The 26,498-nt window shown below is 50.2% G+C and overlaps 1 protein-coding gene across 6 annotated transcripts in view; it reads left to right on the top strand.

Annotated features, from left to right (window-relative positions):
* LOC122569565 (serine/threonine-protein phosphatase 4 regulatory subunit 1-like) overlaps positions 1-26,498 on the top strand; it is a 151,788-nt gene that overhangs the window by 100,476 nt on the left and 24,814 nt on the right. The window contains exon 1 of one of the 6 annotated variants that reach the window (XM_043730783.1): positions 5,065-6,278. The exons of the other annotated variants lie outside the window; for them this stretch is intronic. Within the exon in view, the coding sequence (XP_043586718.1) occupies positions 5,962-6,278 (317 nt within the window). The 5' untranslated portion in view covers positions 5,065-5,961. Of the gene's footprint in view, positions 1-5,064; positions 6,279-26,498 lie in introns of those variants that run through there. 6 annotated transcript variants of the gene reach the window in all.

Raw genomic sequence — 26,498 nt, 5'->3', positions numbered from 1 at the left:
GGGAGGGAAACAGAAGGGCGGAGGAGGAGAGATACATAGGGTTCCAGAAGTCAGATGGAAAGGAAGGACGGCTCGCATAAATATGCGTAGAAGCTGGAATGTGAGAAGAGGAGCGGCGAGGGAGGAGGAATTTCCTGTTGTGAACGTCTTGGGATGCATCTGCTTCTCGCTCCGACTCTTAAGCCTGAGCCACGCGTGCGAGTACCAATTAAGGCGCCACGAGTCGTCGTGATTGGCCCCGCGGGTGCAACCCATCGCTGTTTGCTGCCGCTCCCCTTTCTCTTTCTCTTTGTGTTTTCTTCTCTACTATCCGTGTTCGTCTGCCTGCAACAGCAACACGGCTTCTCTTAACTGATAAAGCCGCGGCCCGTTTCGAATCACAAGCCGAGAGGCTGATGACGCCACGTACGATGTGTTTCTGTTGCGTTCAAAACATTCGATGGCACACCATGTATGCCTTATAAAGAAATCGATATCGACGCTATGAAAAATGTGTCGATGAAATCGCATTGTATAGAATCGGAGCGATAGGTAGTGAATAAATAAAGCGGGCAGACATCAACATCGGTTTACGTGTTGTATTTTTTATCGAATACGAGCGGCTGAGCTTTGAGTTTAGTCTACGCGCATTCAAATTTCGTTCTCTTACACTTTGACAATCCACGATATACACCCACCCAAGACTCTTAGTCTTCGAGTCTTCGCACTTTACGTGTGTCGTTATTTTTCTTCGTTCGAATCGATAAATAATATAATATCGACATAATATTCGACAACTTTGTTAGAACGATGTTCATAACGCGAAATATCCAAGTTTTATTAAATCCTGAGGCTTTTGGGCGAAAGTATATATTGGGCGAGACAACAAAATTAAAAAGTTCTCGCTATTTTAAAATCGAAACTTTTCAAGAATAATTAAAGAACTTAATTACACAATGTAGGTCAAATTAAACAAAGAGTAACTCCGCCCAACCTCCAACCGTTCCAACTTTCCGAGATCGTCTTATAATAATAGCCGAGGCTCGAACGAGTTAAATAACATTTCGTAACAGCCGCTGGAACGCGAACGCCTTCGACTTCCGTTCTAGCGCCAGCTTTCGCCCCTTTATCTGGGCTCGCGCTTGAAACTCGACTCGCTTCTTGACGATACGGTGTGGTCGTCGAAAGTTTATAGATTTCGTGGTGACTCCCGGTGGTTTTAGCGCACTTCCTCCGGTGCCCTTTTTCGTAAATACAGAGCTCCGTGCACGCCAGAAACGGCCGCGTCCCGTTTACGAGAGCAAAGAGGTGGTCACCTGCGCGACACGCGAGCGAGCAAAGCCGAGAGGCGCGAAGCGACAACGGGTCGTCGAGAAATATTGTGGCGACTGTCCGTTACGAAATCCAAGATAGCGGGCATTCGTCTTGCCTTTTGGCCGCGGATGGGTGTCGTTGTTGCCTTAAGTGCCCCGGCGTGTCAGGTGGAAGAACTGCGGAACGAAAAGGGGGAACAAACCACCAGAGAAGGAGAATGACGGCTCGCGGTGCAGTGATTCATCGGGCGAATCTCTCTCCATTCGTCGTCACGCATCCCACGGATAAATCTTTTCTCCGTGTTCTCTCTTCTGCTTCCTATTCTCTCATTTTGTTCGTTCTCCTGCTGTACCACGTTTTGACGAAGAGCAACTCTGCGATCGAAGTTCTTGCTCGGTTTTGGGCTCGTTCGACTCTCTTCTGCACGGGATACCTCGCGATGCAATTTCGTCTGCGCGTAGAAAAATATTTGCCGATACCTCGAAGCGAATGTTGTTTTATGGAAAAGACGAAGCAAATTTGTTTTGCATGGAATTCGAAGTTCAAATACTTCGTTATATATATTTAACGTGGTTGACACTTTGCGGTTGTTCTCTAAGATAGTGGCGATCTTTCTTTATTTGGATTATAAATCGAACGAATCTTTAAATCTGTTCCAGAAGGTAGCCCTTTCGAAATTAAGTGCAGCCGACGTGTTCGAGTTGATGCAAATTTTTCGTAGGAAACGAAGGAAATGAAAAATGTAAAATTCGTCCTCCGATAATTTGAAAAATGTATAACGGGACGGAAAAGAGGTATCCAATGAAACAGGTTGAAAGAGATCTTAATGATTTGACATTGATCGGAGAAGAGGAAATAATTGTAGAGTGGGATGGAAAAGAGGTATCTAATGAAACAGGTTAGAAAAGGATTATAGTCTAATGATCTGAAATTGATCAGAGAAGGAGAAATAACGTATAGTGGGATGGAAAAGAGGTATCGAATGATGAAACGGTGATACGGAGTGACGCAGGCGTTCGGTTCGCGCGCATTCCATCACGTTTCCGTGTCTCTTTATAGGTTAGGTGCGCCTCCGCGATCTCCTCGCATAGGCGTCGCAACGTAGCGCGCATAACGAGGATACGCGCGTATATCGTTTTGAAACGCGAAATGGAATGGACAGCGATGCGTGGTCACGTTTACCATGCCATATTGTTGTCCGAGATGCAAATTGCACGGTTAAAACGAGCCGAATAGTTATTAAAGTCTGGATGGCGAAGCGGGATCCGATCCGTTCGCAGCGATCGCAAATTACATGCAATTCCCGGTTCGATCGTCGGCAACATCGTTTGGACACGCTGTTCGATCAGCCGTAACGACAAAGTTGCAACTTTTAGCTTCGCCTTCGGGCTTAGCTTATCCCAGTTATATCTCGCGGATGAGATTTCAACCGTCTCGCGGTCCACTTTCTGCTCCCATCTCGAAGTATACGACAAGATAAACCTATAATAATAACCGACAAAATGTCTGCGAGACTTAAAAAACGTAAAATCGACAAAATTGATAAATCGATTTTTATACGCGCGGTTTCCAATTATCGAAGAAAAAACGCACGATGGAGACGTCGACGTGGACGTCGAACAACGAACCGACAGATTAATCGACTACGATTAATAACCGAAATGAGTCTCCTCGGCCGTTATTTTGCATTAGACCGTGCCGTTTCTATCGGCTCGATGGCGAAACAATCGGAACGTTGCACGAGCAAAAGGTCTACGTTATTTATAACCGTTATTATTGCCGTAAATCGATCAGTTTGAACCGGATTACGTGCGGTGCAGTGCGTCCAATTACCGTTGCATCGATTATAGTTCGAAACTATACGGTGGGACCCGATTATGCGAAGCTGGAATAATCTGAATAATATACGTAGATATATAAACGTATATACGAAATCGGTAACCGGTGTATCTCCGGGATACGTCGCGATCGTCGCTACACCACTGACCTTAATAACTCTCGTACGTTCCTTGCGTACCTCGATGATGACGATAGAAAAGGTCTGCCGTCTAGCAGGCGAACCGTGCGCATCAAATATGTACACGCTAGTTCCTTCTCCCTCTTTTTCTCCCGTTCCTTCTGTATAACTTCTTTTCTCTATCTCTCCTGTTTCTTTCCTTTTTACACACTCGACATCTATCTCCGGGATCTCTGTTCCCTCCCCGGGTGTCTCTGTGTACAAGTACACCTTACGGTCGTTCACACGAGCGCGACCGATGGAATGCACGCCGGTGTACACACACGCGTGCCCACCTCCGTGCCAAGGAACCGTTAATGAATCTTGCAGTTCTTAGACCGCCCGTGTGTGTCTCGGGAATCGTCGTGAGAGAAAAGGAACGGAATGAAACGCGCGCACGAAACCAGAGTCTCGATCCCTCTGCAACGGAATTTGGTTGAAAGAATTTTACGCTTTCCAGCAGTCGTCGTCGTCGTCGTCGTCGGGACGCTCCATTTCGTCGCGACGATGTTCCGTGATGCTATTATTTTACGAGAAGATCGTTCTATCGACGAAATTCGTTATCGATAGGAGGAAAAATCGTGGTAGCAGAGTTTGGGAATATTCTTTCGTACGGAGAGCCGCCGAAACATCGTTAATTGTAGATCGCACGAGAGGCAACTTTCTCATTTCGCTGGTGCGCACGCTATACGTGGTGTGTACCACCCACGACGCTGCCCCCGTTCCGTGAAAGAAAGGAAATGTCGATCCCCGATGGGTATACGACCGGCCACCACTTGCCACTTTTACTCGGTAAGAAAAACTAGACGAAAGTCGAGGTCGCGTTTCGGCGAAACGCCCCCTTCCCGCCTGCATCCGATGCTTTCCCACACACGCTGCTTGTGTGTAACCTTTCTTTCGTTTCTTCTTTCTTTTTTCACCCGTAGAGAGGCGATAACCGGTTTTTCTCCCAATTTCATCGACGCCGGTATATTTACGGGCCTCGCTGCTCCGACGTTCCATCCGCTTTCTGTGAAAAACACATGACATCGGTATGCGTTCGTCACTCGAGTAAACACTTGTATCTAATCAATGGCCGGTCGGTCGGTCAGCTTGCGACAGAACTCGCGCGCCTGTCCGTTTATCGCGCTACGCGTGAATATATCTAACGCGTGGCTATAAAATAATATATATACGTAGAGGAATAAGAAAGAAGAAAGAGACATAACGCGATGGAAATAAAGACGGAGAAGATAAAAGCGGAAACATTCGAGCCGGTAATTTCGAAAATTCCAAATCGTGCAAGTACCAAATTCCGTCCGTGTTTCTCGCGTGTCACGAGACACGTAAGAGTAGCGAAGAGAGTAGTAGGTCCGAAAGCAAGCACGCCGGTGGTGGCAAGCGAGAGAGAACCACCACGGTCGGTACGTGGTTACAGGTCTGTTTGGCGGCGAGCGGTGGCGGTCCACTTCTGAGAACTAACGGGTCTGTTTCGTCCCCTCTCTGCGTCTTTCTTCGCTCCTTTCCCCTCCTCGTCCCTGCTCTTTCACGGACCTCTACCACCCGCGGCAACGCATCGCGTATACGTAGAGGAAGGGAAGGAGAGAGGAGAGTAGTTGTATGTGGAGAGCCAGGCTCGTGTGGGTGCGTGCATCGCGCATGCGTGAGTGCGTGTTAGCGAATGCGAACGCGCATCGCGGCTGGTTGCCGCCGCGTCGTGCGCAGCAGCGTGTGCGCAGCCCGCGTCTGCGCATCGCCCTGAGCGTGACGCGCCAGCGATCACTCTCAGTGTGGTACGAGCCATGCCGCGGTATGGTCGTGTCGTGTTCATCGTGACCGTGCTCCGTCGCGTCGATCCACTTTCCCGTCTCTCTTTCTTTCGCACCACACGCGGCCATGGTGGAACGATGTATACGCGTGTACGCGAGTGTCGGCCTACGCGCACTGGATAAACATCCCGTGTGCCGTTGGTGTCAAGGGCGAATACGCCGAGGAAATTCGGGCCACATGTCGTATGTAGTAATACGCGGTCCGTGTTGTTTGTATACAAAGAGGGTAGCGTCCGAGCAACTTTGCTACGATCAGACGGATATGTAGGGAATATTATGAGTGCGTCGGCGATGGTGCTTCGAGTAATGGACGGATCGGAAAGAACTGACGCGTTACCAAGCACCACGTGGCTCGAACAAAATAGAGTTCCTCCGGTAGAACGAAGCGAGGTCGAGAAAGATATCGGAACATCGAAAACGTGAAGTAGGCGCAATGGCGGAACCTTAGGCCGGAAATCGCTCTACCGGTTTCTCTTTTCGTGTCTTACGCGCACTCGAGAACGCCTTTATTTATGGCACGAAGCGAGTAGAACGTGGACGCGTCCCTTGATATACGTTCACGGTACACCATCGCGAAATTCGTCGAAACGAGAAACGGGAACGTGTGCAAGCCATTCCTACGCGGCGAACGTGAAACAACGTAGAGGAACAGCGCACGAGCCGCAACGAGTAAAATTTGAACGCGCGAAGAATACACCGAAGAAATAATAGACGCGCGAGGTTCGAGAGAAAAAAGGGAAAATAAGAAACGAGAGGAGGAAAGTGGAGAGGTGTACACGCCCCCGAAAAACGCATTAAAGGAGTAACGACGAGCAACGTGGCTTAACCGGTAATTGGACCATTCTTTTTGCCATTGAGGTAGTAATGGCCCTTGTAGCGTGGTCACGCTACACTACGGTGCGCCATAGTACTATAGAGACTTCCGGCCCGCCGCAGGAAGTGAGACACACGTGTTCAGACGTGTGTGTTCCCATAATACGGGCCCCGGCTCCTCCTCTACAGTGCGTTCCAAGTTCGATGGCCCATACGGGAAGCGGGGCACGCCACGGATATATTACCGTAAGTTCGAGTAAAGGTGAAGCGAGGAGAAAAAAAGTGCGCAAACGTCACGTCCATCGAGCAAGTTCGAAGCGTGCTATCCCTCGATACGAAGAACATTACGACATAATAGAGTTCCTCCGGTACGTATTCGCACTCACGCATACATATTTAGACGTATAAATAAATATTTACTTTGTCCTTATCGACAATCTAACACGCAACAAATTGATCGTAGCGTTTCCCACAGATTATCTGCGATAAATAGAATATAGAGAAGAAAAAAGCCTTGTACCCGTGGTATCTGTTTCTCTTCGATTTCTATTTCGTATTTTTCATAGTTACTCGCGTTTTATATTTGATCTTCGCAGCTGTTTCGGTAGAATCTCTCTATAGAAATTCTCGATAGAATCCCACACGTTGAACGCACACCGCGGCCCACTCGAACTGCGCGCGCGTAAGCCTCTCCTAACCGGCCCATTATTCTCACGATTTAGGAAAACGACCGTGTTATTTATCGGCGGATCTCGTTAACCTCTTCCCCCAGCTTCCCCCACCGATTCTCCCCTCTCCGCGTCCAGCTAACGACCGGACCCCTAATCCGAAATTCAAATAGCACGCCCCCGGTATATTCGAGTAGCCAGATCTTATTATGAATGAATTTTCGGCGTTACATTCATATTTCCTGTGGCAGCGTACGCCCGCGCAGCCACAGCGGCCGCGCATCAGCGGTTCTCATTTCCGACAAGGCAGCGCCCTACACCATTTTTCTCGTCGTCGTTTTTGTCAAATATCAGAGAGAGATAGAGACCAATTTCGGGGTCGATCACGTTAGGCTACGATCGAACGGAACGCGAAGCCGTCATTTCAACGCTGCAAATATAACTTCTTGCGTAACATATGAATAATCACGTCTCGGACGGTTGCTTTCAATGGCAGCTGCGCGCGAGCGAGCGCACATCCGAGTGCAGCCTCTGCATCATCGTATTTATCGCATTCCTGAATACCCGATGCCTGCCATTTTCGTTTTACCGCTTGACCGTATTTGTTCGATTCGCCGTGCAGGTATTTCCCAACGAATTACGCACATCGCCGATTATTTTATCGCTGGCGTCGGATGAAAGTTATTTCCGTAAAATGCGATGAAAGAGAGCAGCGAAATAAAATTGTACGAGGAAAGCGGTATGTACGTTTCCTGTTGCGCGGCATGCGCGTTCTCACCGATCTCGATCTTCACGTTGGCAGGAATCGAGCACGATATACAAGCGTGTGCACACGTGCTATTATGGTTAGGTGGGTCGATCGCAGCGAATGCGAACTGTAGGAGGCTGAGTTAAGGACAGGTACCGGTGGAATGTCGTCTTGGAAGTTGACCGCTCCAGCCCCGACCACCGTGTTTCGTGCTTCCTCCGGACAAGAACGGCGACACTTTCGTGGCTTTGTTCGCGTGGCTGTTGATACTCGAGCCCCGCGTTCCATCGAACTCTGAGAAAATTATTTCTACGATATGCTTCAAAGGTTCATCTTGTTCATTTATATATCTGTGTCTGTTTCATGGAAAATGTGAGAAAGTGGCAGGACGTGGAAAACAAGCTGGGACCAAGTGTCCTGGAAGGCTGGATGAGGCGAAGCGAAGGCAAGACCTTCTTCTCAAGTTCATCGCTCCCGCGCATGTGCAAACACGAGGCATTCATGTGCCCTTTCTCCGCATTATTGTCGGCGGTCGCGCGTTAGTGGGACCCTTCTCGCCCTTCTGCCGTCTCCCCTTACGAGACGACGTTCCCGCCCTCCTGTGGGAAGATATACGATAGTACCCACGTTACTGAGCGAGGATATCCACTCGGCTTCCCTGCTCGTTCTCTTTCCTTTCGATTTCTTCTCGCTCTACGTACCTCCGTCGTTTATTCTTCCGCGTCTTTTCTATCGTTTCAGCATCCGGTTCTTCCTCATTTTCAGTCCCCTTTTTCAAAAATGCCTTCACCTAAAAACGAGAATGAACGCTATTCGCCGCAATAAGCAGGCACAGCCATATTAAGATCTCGCATCTTCTGGTTTACAGAAATGTACAGGTTTCGTCTTCAAAAGTGCGAAATATCGTTGCTACGAATATTCGTCGTACGTATCGTGAACTTATTATAACGCGAATCGATTCGGGTTGATTTCAAATCGCTTTACGTTGCGTGTCGCACGCTGAAGGCGGTAGAAACGTTACATCGAATATCCAAAGCGAATGTCTAAAAACTGTCCTGCATTTTAACATCCATTGGGATATAACATCAATTTCCGGTCATATAGAGTAAAGGAGAATCGTAAGACTGTGGTAGAAACTAGATCCGACGCAAAAGTTCTATATATTTGTTTCGAAAGAATGGTAAGGAGATGGCCGCGATTTACGATCGATTTCGACGCAGCGGCGCGGCGTTTCTCGGAAACGCGTCGTTCAAAAATGGCCCCGGACTCGCGGGTATTTCGGTCCAACAAAGCCCCGGTTGATTAAATACGCGATCGTGGTTAGCATGTCGGCAATAAAAGCGTCGCGCCACGTCGTGTTTACGGCTGCTGGTCGTCCCGGACAAGTCCGACTCTCGCTTCTCGCGTAATGGTCCCGCGGCTGCGTTTGATCGCTAAATTATTTCGCGCTTCTCGCTCGAACCTCTCCTCTCTGTTCATCCCCTTTTGTCCCTTTCTTCGGTCTCTATCGACTGTCTCCGTGATCTTCGGTGCTCTTCGAACGAGCATCGTAAACCGTACGCTGCAACTCGCATTTCGTACGCTTTGTAACGTCGGACTACGGTTTAAAAGTTGAAATCGTCGCTACGAATCAATGTGCCGTTTCGGTGGATCGTGTTCAGGTACTCGGCCGCGGTACTCCATCGAACAATCGCGTTCCACGCGTACTGTCGTCATTCGGACAGGGTACCGCGATCTTTGCTATGGCGATCCTGTTTCGTTTGCATCCTTTTTGCGCCGATTTGCGCCAATTGTTCGTTACATTACGTTTTACATTTCAGTAGAGTATTTAAATTGCGACTTATAAACCTGGCCAACGATGTCTCGTTTACGGCCAAAGCGAACTATCGATCGTTAGATCGAGAAAAATTGTATTCGATCGTCGCAACTTTCGACAGTATGAAAATCGACGACGATCGAAAAATGTCGATCGAATTTTCTCATAGATATCGCGAGAAATTCGAGTCGTACGCGACACGGCGAACGTTGACGCGTTGCTTGGTATCGGGCGATGAGAGCGGCAGAGAGAGGGAGAGGGAGAGAGAGCGCGGCGTGGCCCTGGCTTGTTTACGTCGCGACGCAGAAGGGCCTCGGCGAGGAAAAGGGGGCCCGAAGTACGGCGAGAGAACGCGCGCGCCTTCGCCGTGGAGCATTTAACGCAGTGGGCGCTCCCCTCCGTCTTTCCCTACCCCACCCCCATTCCTACCGTCTTTTGCCATCTCCCCACAGGCCTCTTCTTCCTCTGGCACCCCTTCCTTTCGGTTCTCTTTCCTCTTTAGCCGTGTGCAACGAGGACGAACTGCACGTTGCCCCCGGAGTGCATGCACAACGAGGACAGACGAAGCGTGTCTGAGTCGCTGGCCGCCATGACAGAGCGGAATGCATGAGAACGCAGAGCTACTGACCCTCTTGTCTTCCCCTTACCCCGTTCTCACTCTCTTTCTCTCTCTCGATCTATCTATCTGTCTCTCTCTTTCTCTCGTTATATATATATATATGTGTGTGTGTGTGTATATATATATATTTGGTTCTTTCCTTCTCTCCCCTCTCTCACGACGTCTCCGTTCCTCTTTCGAAACGCTTCTCTCGCTCGCACACATCTCATTCTATCTCGCTCACTCGGTCGCCGACCGATCTCTCGCTCGCAGACCCCACCCCTCCCTTTAATCTCCATATCAATCCCACTCGCCGAAACTGGCGTGTCTTTAAGCGCGCCGATTTGGAATTTTTTCGCCGGCGTGACGCCCTACGTCGTCGTCGATCAACAGCGACTCGCTGGCTCGCTAGCGAAATAATCGTTGGCGTCTCTCGCACGTCAGCAACATTTTTTCGCTTGTATATGGAAATCTTTGCATCGAAAGCGCGAACCACGATCGACTAGACGAACTAGTCTATATTTTATTCGCCGATGTAAATAGGATGAAATTTCTGATCGGCATGTTGGGAAGAAATAGCGGGGAAGGGATTAGCAGTAAATTAAAAACTGCGTGGCGAAACAGTGGCTACCAGGAACGGTGAGGCTAGAAGCGTCTAGAATGTTAATTTCGAGTGGTATTGGCGCAACGATCGGGCGAGACACGGGACACCTCTAGCGAATCCGGACAGCATGGGAAAGCAGGAGAGTCGCGTAGACAGGTGCTAGCAGTCGGCGCGGCTGTCGTGTGCCAATCGGTCACATAACGGTCGCACGGTCGTAACACGACCGTCGCCGCCGCCGCTGCTGCTGCTGCTGCTGCCGTGACGTCAAGAGATTGACGACCACACCGCGACAACGACAATCATTCATAGGATTCGAAGGAAGAGGCGGCGGCGGTTTCTCGGCCGCGCGTGCGCGTTTCGTATTCGACTGGAATCGTCGTCGAGGAACGTTTTCCACGTATCCGGTCGAGTATAGAGTTCTAGGTATCGTCAAAGAGAATCAAATAGAAAATTTCTCGGTGAACGTATACCCAGCCTGGTGTGTTGGTTACGCGGAACTTTCTGGAGTAGAAAATAGACGTAGATCGTCGTTGACTTCGTTTACACGGGTCAGCAGCGCTCGGTGGCGGCGTTAAACCTGCGCACAGCCGTGGTATTTTCCTTTCTAGCGGCGACAATGACGTAATCCAACGGCCTTGTTAGATCGGTGCAGATCTATCGTGATTTATCGTTGTTCCAACGCGCGTTCATTTTCATTCCATCACCGTCTCCTCCGCTCTGTCATTCGATAACAACGTACACGTCTCGCTTCGAAATAACAAGGTCCTTCAACTTTTATTTACTCTTCCTTGGAATCGATTCCAAAGAACAAAATTAGAAGAACCATGAAGAGGATACTTCTTGGTCGTTCGCGTTTATCAGGTTCTACCACCTGTACGAGGCGCACAGGCAATGGAATTCCGCAAGGCAAACGGCCTTGATCCCGTATCAATCCGCAATAGCGGAGGTCTTTGCGCGGATTCAAGATGGAGAGAAAGAAGGACAGACAGAGAGAGAGAGAGAGCAGAGAGGTAGAGAGTTTCGAGCGCGCCTTAACGCGGAGAGACGGCACTTCTCGTTGGGTCGTTGACTCCCCGTTTCTTCTTTCTTCGAATCCTGGGCCCGGTCCCCGTCCTCGTACCAGGTTCCCCTCCGCTCTTCGTCCTTCTTCGTCTCTCCCGTTCACATTCTCTTATACCACTCGACTCTGTGTTCTCTCTTTCTCTTTCTCTCTCTCTCTCTCCTTCTTCTTCTCCTTCCCCTTCTTCCTCGTTTTCTTCGTCTTCGTCTTCTTCGCCACCCCGTGTTCGTCTCTTCGTTTTTCGTCGGTGCACGCGGATGCTTCTTCTTCTACTCCGTTCCTGCCAGACAGTAAACAACACCACGCCGTACCCACTCCTCTCATTCATATCTCACACGAGCGTATCCCGAATTATTTGGATGCCGGCGTATTTCGCTCAGCAGGAGCGGGCCGGCCGTGCAACGAGGGGTCCCCGTCCGGTGGATTGCTCCGCGTTGCTTACGAGAGCCCGTCCGCTTCTTTTCTTTTATTTCTTTTCTTCTTTCTTTTGTTTTTCTGTCCCAAGCCAACTATAAAAATACTTTGCGCCCCGGCGGAAGCGGCGAAACTAGCCGTTGCTGGATCCAGCCGGCGTGAATTGACGCGTCAATTGCCGGAAAACGCCGCGCGCATTCCTCCTTTTCCTTCACGTTCGTTTCTAAAGGCGAAACTGTCGTACAGCAATGGAAAAAATGTGGCATTGTTGGAACGTCCCTCGTGTTCGAAAATATACGATTACGTAACCCCAGTGTAAATCGAATCTTTTGAAGAAATCGTTACTTGGAAAATCGTAGCCTCCTCCCTGCTCGTAGACGTAACCAATAGATCGAATCTTTCGAAATTCAATTAACAAGCACCGACTGTGATTGCAAATCGCATAAGCGTGATTGGGACTGCATTATTCCGTGGTACAATCAGACCCGTGGTAATGGAATTTTTGAGACTCCCTTAAGGTTAACTCTCGACGACTGGCGAAGTTGTGGTAGCAGCGGCGTATAAAACCGCTTGTGTAAAGTAGAACGAAGGAAATGCATGCGAAGTGTATAGCACAGTGTTGAAACTATCAACCGATACGGTATAAGACTCCATGAATTTGTCATCGACATTGATGCGACCGTTTCTTCAGAAACGTTTATCTACTCGAAACCATCAATTACCTACGACTACGAGATATCATTCGCCATGACAGAAACATCACTTATTCCTATGTCCTGTAGCGGCTAGAGAACGATTAGAATCCGTATCGGAACACCTGGCAGAGGCTATCGACGGTGTCTCGGAGACGACAGGGAGGGAGAGAAAGAGTTCTCCGGGTCCGTTCAACAGGTGCTCGTCGTCGGTCGTGTGTGAGTCGGCTGAAAAGGAAGCCGCGGAGTCAGGCGCGAGGAGAAGGCGAAAGAAGTCGAAGGAGAAAAAGAAGATGCTAATTGGAGCGGCTTGTAGCGTCCAGCAGCGCGTGTTAACACGACTTCCAGGTACTCGGTTTCTCGCCTTCTTCTTCCCTCTCGGACGAATACTTTCCAGTAGGTGCTTCCGGCTAGACACTGGGCGGCCTCCTTCAAAGAATCTTTTGGAACTCGAAATGCAAGGTCGATGGATAGAACGCCGGTTCTAGAAAGAACGCAGGGAAAGAGAGGGAGAGAGAAAGGTACGACAGGTATATAGAGAAGGTGCGACAGAGGAGAGGAGAAAATATTCGTTGACGAGTAGAGAACGGTGTGAAGGGAACGCTTTTCGAGAAACTATGAATGATGCTCTCTCCTCCCGCCTGTGTCTCTACTCCTACCCCGTTTTCTCTCTCGTTTCGATCCTACGTGCCTTTCGTCTGTACCCCTCCTTGCCCCCCTTCCCCCGCCCCCGCCCCTCTTTTTCATTTCTCTTATATACACCCGTTAGTCGGACGCGCTGGACAAATATTTGCTCGAATTCAGGGCGACCGCTCGTAAATTAGAGAAAGAGCGGCCGAGAGAGGACTCTGAAATTCTTCAGGGCCGTGCCCTTGCTTGCTTCCACTCCCACTCTCCCCTTTATACCGCGTGTTTCCTCTTCTTTGGCTTCTTCTTCCCGTATTTCGCTCCTCTTCTCTTCTCTTCGCTTCCCTTCTATGCTCGCGGCACGGTGGAATCTCCCTCGTGGGGCGCTCGGTTAGACGGCGAGCGTGTTCGGTGTCCCGGAGTCTTTGGCTTCTCGCCGCGGCAGGAAATTAAAACGGCCCCTGTGAAGTGGCCTCCGACGTTCTTCCGTCCTGGCTTTCCTGAAGATCCGTGACACGCCGCCACTCGGTTCCGCTAGATCTTGCAATCTCGTTCGCGGTTTGTAAGCAAGAACGCGTTTAAAGTCTTGAGAGACCGAGATCGTTTTGTTAGACCGTGGGCAGATCGGAGAAATCGTCTTGATGACAGTTTCTCACGGCATTCTGCTAGTATATAGCTACTGCTTTACAGATCGATAGTTTACAATTTGACAATTACATCGAACGTATCGTACACGTTCGTTTCTTATTGTTGGAGATGGTTCGAGGGATCTTGGTACGGAAGCGGTCCGGTTCTTGGGTGGAAATTTCAAATCGTCGTTCGGAGCCCTTAGCCGCTGATCGCCGCGTTTCCACACGGTTCGGTTCGACTTTCGCCTCCGATTTTCCCCAACCCTATTTATAGCCCCGTGAATCATATGATTCGCGCGGTTCTCGTCACCAACGGATTTAGAGTTCCACCAAAGTGAGTGGAATACTTGGACGGAGTAGGAGGGCGCCGCCCGACCAAGACAACAAGTCGTGTAGGAAAAAAGTCCGGCACCTCGAGGGTCGCCGCGGAAGGCCAGCTACTAGACACGGTAGGCACTCGCGGAGGGAAACTCGCGACCAAATGGAGAGTTCGTCGACTATCGGACTGCACAGGGTGGGAAACGGCCGATAGAGAGAAAGAGGCGACGTTGTTCATGGGATGCTGCGCGGTTCCACGTTCTTCTCGCTGTGATCTCGCGATTAGTACGAGCGAGAGGCTTCCTATAAAACGAGACGAAGATACAGGGAGAGGGAGGCAGAGCGCGCAGAAGGGAGAGAAAGAAGGAGGGAAAGAAAGAAAGAAAGACGATTACCATCCACGGGAGGGGCGGTGAGGATCAGAAACGCGACGGTCGGGGGGCAGGGGGTGCAACGTGGAAGGGGTAGAGAGTGGTGTGTGCCGAGTGGGGGTGGGGGCAGTGGCGATGTCCTAGCGAAGGTCACGGCCGGGAATGCGGTTTGCGTCCGTCGGTCCAAAGTGGCGTGCCGCGTTGCAGAGCTTCGTCGCTCTTTCTCCTTTCCCCTTGACGCTCGAGTCTCTCTCGTACGTTCTCTTCTCTCGCCTTCTTCCTTCTCTCCCGTCTCTGTTCAACGTTCTCCGGCTTGCTGGCTCTCCTGCTCTCTCCATCGCGAGCCGCAGCGGCGCAGACTGCAGGAATGCACCAAATGCAGCGCACTGACCGGTGCTCGTCCCGTTCCATTGCTTCCACTTGTTTACTTCGGTCGTGCTCGCGCGCGCGCACGCGTGTTTCTCCCGTCCCCTGGCGCGTTCTTCTTCTACACCCCTTCTCTCCACCTTTTTCTTCGTCGCTTCTTCTTCCTCTCCTTCCTGGGACGGTGGATTCGTCTCTCTGCGCGGGACAGAGAAAAAAAACGCGCGCGGGTTCGCTACTCTACTCCTGCGCTTGGTCGTGTATCCTTTATCCCCTCGACGGTTCAGCGGCACCGTTCGTCGTTCCCATCGTCGCCCGTCGTCGACCTTCCATCCCCACGCCCCGCCCCACCCGTTTCTTTCATTACTCCACCCCCGTGCGAACGTTCACCCCTTCGCTCCGTGTGTTTGGACCGTGTCCTTGCGCTCGCCACGGACCCGTACGTTCTCTCTTGACTCTATATGGAGAAGCTCGTGGTATGCGCTACCTTGCCACCAAGGTGACCAGAATTCTGCGTTCTCTTTACTTAATGTTCCTTTCTTCTTTATACTCAGTTCCCTTTTCCTCTCGTATCTCGTGCAACAACATCTCGAACCGCGCTTCTCCTATGATTTCATTTCATTTTCTTTTCTTTTCCCCTTCTTTTTTTTTTTTTTTTTTGCTCTTTTCCCATAATTAACTACCAAGTATCGATCCGTAAGGCAATCGAAATACAACCCCAAATTAAGATTCCATCGATCCAGGCACTCATAACGAGCAACGACATTCTCGATGGGGTTGTAACCGCAGTCGCGTTTCACGTCGAGAATTCCACGATCGCCGGCATTCCTCGAAACGCAGGAATTTCCTGGATCCACGGTACCCTGGAAGGGCGTGCGTGTAAACGCAGCCAATATTCACGCACACACACGCGCGCGCGTACTCGCCGAATCTCTCCGGAGGTTTGACGAACTCTTCATCCGCTCGTCCCTTCGACCTAGCCGAATCCGGCCGCGATTCTCCGTCTCTCTGGCCCTGACCCACCCAAAGGATGCAGTCAACCCCCCTTGCAGCAGTGGTAGATGGGGTGCGCTCCGGTGGGAAGCGGTCTCTGAACCAAGCGGAGGGTGGGACACTGTGTACTGTATATACGCGCTCGCGCGGTCATCGGGGGCTCTCTGAAAGGGGGGTGTACCTAAGCCGTAATTGTGTATGCGACCGTCTGTGCGGCGTGTGTGCGGAATTCGTGCGTGTATCTGGTCTCTATAGGGAAGCGGAGAGAGCGTGTACGCGCGCGGACCAGCCTGTTTAGCGGCGAGCCGACGCGTCGTGGCAGAGCCATCGTGTAACAGAGAGGGGTTGAAAGCGACGAGAGGGGAGGGGGTGCGGTGCGTTCACTCCACAAATCAATACCCATTGGCTGCCGCGTGTGTACCAGCCGTGCACAACGAGCGAAACGTGTCACCCACCGACCCAAACCCAAAGGACGATATAGCAGCTGCACGCACGGCAGCCGGCATATGTCGGCCGATGGCCAAACCCGACGCTCCACGAGCGTGTTCGTGCACGTCTCTTCTTCCATGCATCCTTACGTGGCGCATAATGTGAGTGCGGTGTGCGTTGTTTTCATACCACGAGCCAATTTTTCTCGATCATTTTGATGGAGGCAGAATCTCGTTCTCGTTGAAACGAAACGAGATATGACGTCGAGATTTAAACGTTTCAGGCGAACTTTGCTTTTTATCCTAAATTTCCCAATTTCCTTGGTAATTTCGTTACGTAAACGTGAACGTTCAATCGTCGAGAAACGCGTAACTTACTTCCGTAGAGTCCATTCGTTGGAGAAAGTCGTATCGCGTACAATGGCGAATTACAAAATGCTTTGGAATTTCGAGATTGACCGTTCAACGAAACGTTAGTCACCAGACAACGCGTTGCCAGAGTTCAGGAAACGAGGTTTTCTAGCGTATCGGACCTTCGGCTCGATATATAGCGATCGTCGGATTTGTGGAAGTTGCCTGGCCGCCCACGTGCATTCGTTTCGTTAATTAGTTACACCCGGTTGTTTTTAGCGCGCCGAGAACAATAGGATATCGCCTTGGGGCAGATATTTCCGGCGCGGCGGCCAATACCGTTTCTTTTTTCGACGAGCTGCGTGCCTCGAGTCCTCCTTCTCGCTTCTACGCTATTGTTCCGAGTCTGGGGGCTTGCTGCGCAATTACTCGGCAGAGCCCGCAGTAACGAATCAAATAACAATCCTACAACCATCTCCGCCGAGCAAATTTCTAATTTCCTCTCGTAGCGCCTCGTCTCGACACACCGCCGCTCCGCGGCAAAGGAGGAAGGCGACGCGGCGCGGTGGTAGTAATACAGACACCGAGCGTCGTCGACGGTTCTCTGGCCGAGCGGGACGTTCGCCTGTGCGCCGCATCGCGGATGCGGGCCAATGAAATTCGATCTTCGGCCCGTGCGAAATCCAGCCAGCTAGAAATCGTTACGAGAGACAACGTTACTCTTGCACGATAGAAACGAAATTGTTCTCGCGGTCTGATGATATTTACAAACTGTTACTCCGTAAAAATACGCCGCACGAATCTCGCCGATCGGAAAACGAAGCTCGTGCTTTCGGAAAGTAAAAGTAAGATGGCTATGTTCCTCTGTTGATTCGTCTAATTAGAAGGCAATTCGAGCAACGGATTCAACGGCCGACAAAATCCACAAAAGCGACGTTCTTATCGAGCGAGAAGGCCGTAGGTAGGCGCCAGTCGAATTTGACAAAGTTGGAAGCCACGGCCGAGCAAACACCACGACGGGGCTTTATCCTGCTAGGCAGCCGCATCGTGTAACAGCGGCGGCGACGCGCACGGCCGCGTATATAGCGTGTGTGCGTGGCCGTCGGGTGGCGATGGTGGGGGCCTTCATTCAGTGCGCCTCTCGGGGTGCGCGACGCGCATGCGCAGCCCGTCGCGCGTACACACGCTACTCACGCTGTGCCTCCCTTCCTACTCTAGCGTTCCCTCACACGTACGTGTCACGCACGCGCACACTACTTCACCTACGTATATGGACTTTGTACTCGAGCCGATCTCTTTCGCGCGGCTGTCCAAGAACGAACGGCACACGGACACGCCGTTCTACGGCACACCGGCGCGGCGTGTGCGATCACGTACACCGATATTCGCGATCGCGAACCAACGCGCGCCGTTCGGAAGAGAAAGAAAACGTACGCGCGACGGGAAGGGTAGGGGTCCGACGGTCGTGGAGAGAAAGGGAACGCGTATGTGGGACCTAGAAGGAGACGGGGGAGGGTACGGTGCGAACGGCCAAGAGTGACTGAACTGCACGAACGACGACCACACGCCGCCAGTTCTTCGTCGTGCCGCGTGCTCGAATACGCGCGCGTTTTTTAGATTGCCCGCGTTGACTTTTCTTTACCCCGTTCCTTTCGCTGGATTTCTTCGGTAATCGTGGAACAGTCGATAAGGAAAAAAGAAGCGGGCACAGACGGACGGGAGAGAACCGCGTCGTGGACGGAGAGGGATTAGAACGGAACGCGGTGTCTCTCCGCCTTTTTCTCTTTTTCCGCTGTTGTGTAATTTCGCGGGTCGCGCGGGCGTGCGTACGTGGGACGCGGTAAGCCGCGTGCTTTCGAGGTCGTTGCTATCTATCGTTCGCGTAGATGTCTCTTTTCCCCTCGAACGATTCATACTTGAATTGCCTCTTTCTCTGGTCGAATTGATATTTCGACGGGCACCGTTGGAATTCCTCGGAAGGCGGCGAAGGCTGTTGGATTTGTCCGCGCAAAACCGCGAATGTACCGTTCGAAAGCTACTTCTGCTTGCATTCCCAGTTCTTACGCGGTCGTTTCCGCCGCGTGACTCGCGTGTCATTTCCTGCAAGGGGAAAACGTCGGATCTCCTCGGAGAGGGGACTAAAACGACTCGGGGAAATAAAGAAACGGAGTAGTCGACGAGCACGTAACCCGACAGCGGTGTACAGAAATCGTTCGGTTTCCGGAGCATAGAAACGTGTGTGTCACGTCAGATCGATACGGTCGCCGGTTGTTTACAGACCGACAAAAGTCGGGGAACGTCGTGGCCCGAGTTTTCTTTATCGCTTTACACGCCACGCAACCAGGGCCCGCATTTAAGCGTTTCTGCGTTCCTCGTTCTCTCAGCCCGTTCCTTTTTCCACCTCCGCCACGACCTTCTCTCTTCCTACCTCCGCCTCCGGCTTTTTACCCTGTCCTGTTTAGCGAGAGAACTCGATTCGAGTCGACTCGTAACACGCGCCGCCTCGGTATGCATCGTCCCGTGATGCATTGCTTCCGAGAAGCGATAGCGCACCGGCTTCAGCTTTGCGCCGTTCTGCCTCGCCGCAACGCGCTCGCTTTCAAGCTCGGCCCCCGTGACTCGTGGGAAAGCAAGTTCACCTAGGAGCGAGTCTCTCGTGCAAGCGCAAGTTCCAATTTTTAAATGCCGGTCGTTGGAGTATTCCATGTCCGAGATTCGTTTCGTTTAGGAATTTTGAACATCGTGAAACGCGAACAAAGATCGTGAGGTACGTGGCGATCTGTACGACGAACATAGGAGGAACTACGTTTGCCGTTTATTCGCGTTTTACTCGTACGCCACCGATTCTACCACCATGTTGCATCGTTCCCACGGTGTAGCTGCACGTTCAAAATGACGAAGTAGAACTCTCGTTATTCTCGTCGGAAGCTAATCATTCCATCTGTAAATAATCTTGACGCGTTTTGTAGATATCATGATGTTTACAAATTGCCTGCTTGTCGCGTAGGTAATATCTACGCGAAGCAATTACAGGCAAATGTTTGCCTTTATTAAATAATTTAAGAGAGGAAAAATAAAAGGTACACGCCACGAAATAATACCAATGAACGATCTTCTAGTTTCAAAATACGCGCGCGTTATCGATAGTGGTGTACGGTGTGTCATCGACCTCAGCCTAAATCCACCGAAATAGAATGCGCCGAGAAGGTGAGAAAGTTACAAACTCGCGAAAAATTGATGGAAAACGATTTGGTTCGCGACAAACCTCGTCTCTGCTCCATGTGCGCGAAGACGTTATCCTGCAAAGAGGATAGGGGGGAGGGGAAATTCAGAGAAAAGCGTACGCCAGAAAAAGACGTAGTCGCGTATAGTAGGCAAGACCAACCAACGACGACGTAGTCGTAAAGTGCGGTAGAATGCACTCTGACGTAGTAGACTCTGTGTATTGCTTGGCGCGGCGCGTTGCATTCCCCTGCGGTGCATTGACTTTGCCGCCCCTCTTGCGCCTCGAACGCCAAACTACCCCCCACTCCGCCCCGTCTCTTCCCCGTCGAATCCTTCTCCCTCTTTCTCGATCGCGTTGCATCGTCTTTCCCTCCTCGTCGCTCTTCCACCGCTTGATCCACGCCGCCGGTCGCGCCGTTGCACTCCACCGCCTCCCCGATGCAACCGCCTCCCGGCACAACAACAACATTCCTTCTCTCTGCAGTCCCTTCATGCCACGGAGACCCTGCTACCAGACTCCTCTTCTTCTGCTTCTTCTTCTTCTTCTGCTTCTTCTTCTTCTTCTTCTTCTTCTTCTTCTACGTCGTCGTTCTCCTCTCAGACAGCGGCGTCCAAGCCGTGAGGAACCGACAGACGAGCAACACGCGCGTGTATACGCTTCGTCTTCCTCTCTCTTTCTCTTCGTGTAACTACGCCTCCCCGGTGGAAACTGGTCGCCCGCGAATCGCGTGTGCGATCGACCTCATGGCCACCGGACGAACAGAAAACGGGCATAAGTTTTCGGTTGGTATGTATCGGAACGGTATTATATCTACCTGCTCTACCATCGATTTATCGACTGCTTGTCGCTTCGAAGAGAAGAGACACAGAGAAACAGCGTGGTCGCGTTCCAACGGAGTCGCGTTCCCTCGACGTTTCGTCGATATCGCTCGATTTTTCCCGCGAAGAAACACGAGCAACGGTTACCTTCGTTTTCATTAATTCATGACACTCGTTGATACGTCGGTATAGATAGAATGTGAGACAACGTAGGTACATCGAGGTACATACGTGTGGTATACGGATATCGTGAATGTTGGATGAGAACGATAGATGGAAGAAATTAGATATCAAGTTGGTTAACGGAGAAACGCCTGTGTTCGTAGGAAATATTGGGCGATGGCGCGAGATTTGGCGGATCGACGCGCGGCAACACACGAGGCGCGAATTACGTCGGTTTTCGCGAATTGTTTGTCTCCGTGCGTTACATCGATCTACCGCGAACACGCTGAACACCGCTAATTGGGTTATTACGCCGACCCGTACGAATCGACGCGCGTTATGCCCACGTCGTCCCTCCTGTTTTGTTCTCGTGTTTGTGAACAGTCTCGACCCGGTCTGTTTACACGCTTGATTTCGAATTTGCCGATGATGCATTATAAGAGCTGCACGACCGACTAACGAGCCGTAAAACTGTTCCTCCCTTCGATAGCCTGGAAAAACTATCGCAGTCGCGCATGCCTGTAACGGGAATTACGTTCATCCTCGTCGAGTAATATGGCAATTAGACGATACCAGGTGTCACGAACAATTATCAATTAAAAAAAGCAATGCACGCTGTTTCCTCGAGTTATTGGCCGATCATTCGGCGGCGACGATTATACGGCGGTTTTGTCCTGCGTGCTATCATCGGGACGTGGCGTACTCGTTCGAAGATTCGCTCGTTGCTGGGCGAATCTTCGACGCCCACCAGACGTACAAGACCATGTAGCTGGTGTTTTTCAGGTTTTTTGACAGGTTAATCGCTGGTAAAACTTGCACGCAAATTCGAAATTCGTTAGGCAAACCGTGGAACGTGAGCAATGGGCAACCTTACCAGATTTTATTGCCATAGAATCTCGGGCTATTGGCAAAACTCGTATTTCAAACGTAGACAGTCTCGATGCTTCTAATGACAACGATGTATCTCTTCAAATACAATAAACTTCTCCAAACAACTCTATCCAGAGGACTTGAGGTTGGGCCGTAACTCGGGGGTGTTAGACAGATTCCTTTCGAAGCAGACCCGATGTTATCGGCTGTTGAAGATTTAAACCTGTGCGTAGCCTTTCTCGGTTTCAAGGAGGAAGAATCAGGGAAAACCCAGGAATGGCATTTTCTAGAAGACAGCCACCGAAATATTATTTGCTCCCGGTAATAAAGGTAGCCGTAGGAGGCGCGCCATCCAGTTGCCCTTCCTTTTTAGCCGCCTGTGATTCTCTTTCGTTCTTTTGTCTCCTCGTCCTTCGCTTCGCAAACCTTCAACGTTTGCCGCTCTTCGGCCTGCTTGAACTGTTCGACGCTTATTTATTGTCGCTGAAGAGCGTGAAACCATAAACCAATTGAACGAACGCGCGTTAATCCTCTGCGTACTTAAATCATTCTCCCTCTGTCTCTTTCCTGGCTCGGCTCTGCCACATTCTCTCCTTCTCTCTCTCTCTCTCTCTCTGTTTTCCCATCACTGAATTTCACGGCTACGTTAGGCGATTGTTTGATTTCTTAGCCGTTAATCGGATTTTCAGAGCTTTTTCCCTCTGTCGAAGCATACACCAGCTTTCTCGAGTGTCACCCTCGGCTGATTTAAGTGCACGCAGAGTTCACGGCAGAGTCCATCGAGCGGAAGCGGCGCGGTCGTCTTTTTATCCTTTTTCCGCTGCTGGAAATTAGAGGCTTTCGCTTAATTCAAGGATTAGTCCTTAGGATGTGTATAGTACGTTTTGCGTAACGCGCACCAATTTGGATAGAAAAGTTGCCTGCGATAGCCGAGTGCTGAGATTGTACGTCATTTCGAGAACCAGTGTTTTCTAGATTTTCCGAAGCTTTCAAAATAGTCGACGGACGTGTCGTCGTGCTTTCGGCGCTTCGACATTTTGCGATTTTTCTCGCCGTTTCCAACCTTCCGCTGAACATTGGAGCAAAAGCGCAAGGACGCGATTGACGTTGAGAAACGAAAACCATCGCATGGACAGTTTCTAAACGTTCGATCTCAACACTCGATGTAATTCCCACTCTTTTGTGTTCCAAAATTCCATGCTCGCTGTAAGTAAAATAGACGAGAAAGGAAAGATACCTGAAGAGATGCGCAGATTTCATGCGGATCGTGATATATTGGCGGATTATCGGATGAAAAAATTAGCCTCGTCGAATTTTGATTGAGTTTAGAAAATGTATTTGGGCATTAGGTATTATTTAGACCGACAAATTACGGATTTTCCTTTTTGTATTCTCGGTTCGTTGACAGACCGGTGCTATGGCATTGTACGAGAGATTAGATGGAACGCGTTCGAGCGACAGATGCGCACGGCCAACAAATTTTGCCCTTTCTCATTTCCACCGCCATCGTTTTTCCCCGTCTGTCCTTAGGTGCGGCGCATGTGACACGAGGTACGTGCACCTGGAGGGAGGGCGCTCCCCTAAATTACAATGATCGGGGCCCAGATTTTCGCCTTCCCCTCGTGCCACCGCCGTTGCGCATCTGGGAAAACTATCGCGAGTTTCGCTGCAGTTGACGTGACTTAACATTCATTTCCAACCTTTCACTTCCCCTTTCCGCTACGATTCCTCAAATTACGCGAAGTTCTATTTTTCCAGAATTTCTCACATCGTAAATTGATCAGTCGGTAATTGATTTCGCGGTTCACCCCATCTTCTAAACGGTCGCAGGAATTAAAAGCTTGCAAGGCTTCTTCCGCCTGTTGCCGATCGCTTTTTACGGCTTCCGCCACTTTTCCCGAAAGCAATCAGCCCTCTGCCCGATACTCCATCCATGCAACAACCAAACAAACGCTATATCGTCTTTCGTTACCATGTCTATGGGGAATTTTCGCCGTATAGCAACCCCTCTGGCCCCGTTCTATCCGCTCGTCCTTCCTTCCAACTAATTCGTTAGCGCGTTTGTCCTCGGTGAAACAACGATGGACAACCACCGAGGAGCGAAGAACTCGCACGGGACAATCGGACGAAACGCAGGGGTAAAGAAGCGGAGAAAGAAGAGAGGGCGAAGACGGAACCTAAAGAAACCCCGGGGTTAGAAAAACCGTGTGAAGACGAGCGAGTGGAAAGTCCCGTACGTGGAAGCCGGTATCCCGTAGTCGTAGACACGCGAGTTTTCGAGTGTCGGTACCCCACAGTCTTCCTTTTTCGACCCTCGTTGCGATCCCTTTGCTACCAATGGACCCTGATGAATGGTGAGGGGGGGAGGGCATCGAAGGGCGACCTTCGGGCCCATGGGAATTTATCTTGTCTGGCAAAATTCTCGTGACGCTGGTCTCTTTCAGAGAACATCGCCGGACAACTGTTCGTTTGGCGACCAGAATGGAACTCAGAAAAGAGGGTGGAAAGGGTAATTTATCTTTTCTCGTACGTTCTCTTCGGTGTCGTTGGAGGAAATTTAGATTTACCCGAAGGTTTAGATTTACTCGAGTTTGGATATTTTTCCAGGTAGATGGAAACAACCGCAGTTCGCGAGCTTATGCTTCCCATGTTTTTATTTTAATGAACGTTCTACCTGGAACGATTTATACGAAAGCGAGCGAAATATACAAAATTTAAGTGGCTGAATAATAATAGCGTAACGAAACTGGGTGGCAGATCGCTTAAACGTTGCACAATTATTCGAATGGGAATGTCTAAGTGTGAGATGTTCGAGTAAATAACGAAACGCACGTGCAAGCACCGTTCGACACGAAGAATTTGTGAGAAGCAACTCGAATTGGAAAAACAAGTTCGGTCTGCAAATTGTTGAAACCTCGCGATGAAGCTCTTTTCCCCTTCGATACGTAGCTTCGGTATTTCGATGGAGCAATGTGTAATTTATTTAAAGAATGTGGCTGCTTATAATTACACGATAATTACGCGAATCTCAGCCAGCAGTTTTGCTTCTTTTTTTTTTTTTTTTTTATTTCGCGAAAGTAGCCGCGATGTATTCGATGTTCGTGAAACAACTTGGTCGCCGAATGTGGGTCGCTCGTGTCAAAGACGAGGGCTTTGTCGTTCGGTGCCGGCTAGCTTCTTGAGATAACAGCTGGCTTCCGGTGGCTAGAAAGCGCGGTCAACTTGTCCGGTAAAGTTGGCCGATCGCGGATGCGTTTGTTTAACGAACCGAACAACATTGTGTTTGTCGAATGGTCAATTGCCGCGAATTAAGATCTCGATGCGAGTTCTCCTGCTGTTCCGCTTTCCATTTCGTTCACCCTTTTCAACTATCGAACACGCGACAGAAAAACACGACGTTGGCGTAGAATAGCGAAACGATAAGTTTTCGTGGAATGTACGAAGACAAACGATTTTTCCGCTATCTTCGGCGATTAGAAGAACGTCGAAGTGACTTCGAGTACAAAAGCGTTGATTATCAAAATTTCAAATCTTCAGAAGCAGATAGCAGAGGAATTTCATTCCCAAGATCGGCACTTCAAACGCTTCTCTGCTTTTTTATTCCTCTTGGTAATGGACAGCTGATGTTCCGCCACCAAATTTAATAAATAACTTTTGTCGCGTAATAAATCTCAAGGGGAAGACGTTGCTTCCTTTCTCGCGTCGTAATATCTGAAATTTAATCAAACTTTCAATAAGCCACGTAACATTTGTACCAAATAAACAGAGAGGAGGACATTAAAAAGAGATAGAGATCGTAGGTGGCGGTGAACAGCATCGCACCACCATGCACATTGCTATCCATCTTTACCGTTTCTCCGTCTCGGGGACGTCACGTTACGTCGATTTCCACGACTCTGCGCGTTCGAAGCGACAAGCAAATCCACTTTTCACCGTTCAAACGGAATACGAGAGGCGCACACGCGACTCGAATACAACGTTGTATCTGCATGAGGTGCAGGTTGTTGCACGCGACATCGAAGATGCGATATATTTTCCGCGGACGCCTTTTCCTCCTAAACGATTCCCCGAATATTGCTGGACCTCGTGAACGTTCCGCGGGGCGGATAATGAAATTTCGCGACCGATACTCGGCGAGAACGGCCCGCGCGAATTACGCACGATCGCGTAATAACGCGTTATCGTCGAAATAACGACCGTGTCCCCGTTAAAATGGGGCCATCGATAATGAGAACCAAGGCACAGTGCATGTCGGCGCCAAGGAATTTTTCCCGTTCGCCGATTATACTCGATTAATTAGCGGAACGTTGCCAATGGAAAGCAATGGCGAAGTCGTTGCGATGGAAGATCGCGAGCTTCGTTTCTGTAACGATTGTTTCGACGGAGCTCGAGTAAGTTTATTCTGAACTTTGCATGTTCTATAGGTTTCTGGTTTTGTGTTATACAGAGACGATTTGGAAAATAGAGAAAATTTGGAAAATTGATGCAGAATTTCAGCCGAGGGATGTTCCAAGTTTGTACTACGGAATATGTAATGTATAGGTAGCTTGGTGGAATTAGCAGGAAGTAGGAGCGTACAGTGAAACGCGAAGTTTTCAGCGCGTTACACCGTTGCGAACGATTCACCCCCGCCCGACAAATCGACTTTCCCCTAAAATCGAAACCAGCCCCCGAAGCCCGTCGGTCACGAAACCGCCGTCTTCCCTATCGATCTTACGAGCCATCCTGAAGCACGAACATGCGCAGCAGCGCGAAGTTACCAGCGGAGTTGTACTTCAATTTTGGGCCGGAGGTGGTGCTGGGTCCGCGTACGTACTTCACACCCCATCCGC

The sequence above is a fragment of the Bombus pyrosoma genome, linkage group LG7 (genome assembly GCF_014825855.1).
Source record: "Bombus pyrosoma isolate SC7728 linkage group LG7, ASM1482585v1, whole genome shotgun sequence".
NCBI lineage: Eukaryota > Metazoa > Arthropoda > Insecta > Hymenoptera > Apidae > Bombus > Bombus pyrosoma.
The sequence above is the reverse complement of the archived record's forward strand: the minus strand, read 5'-3'. Positions and strand labels throughout refer to the sequence as shown.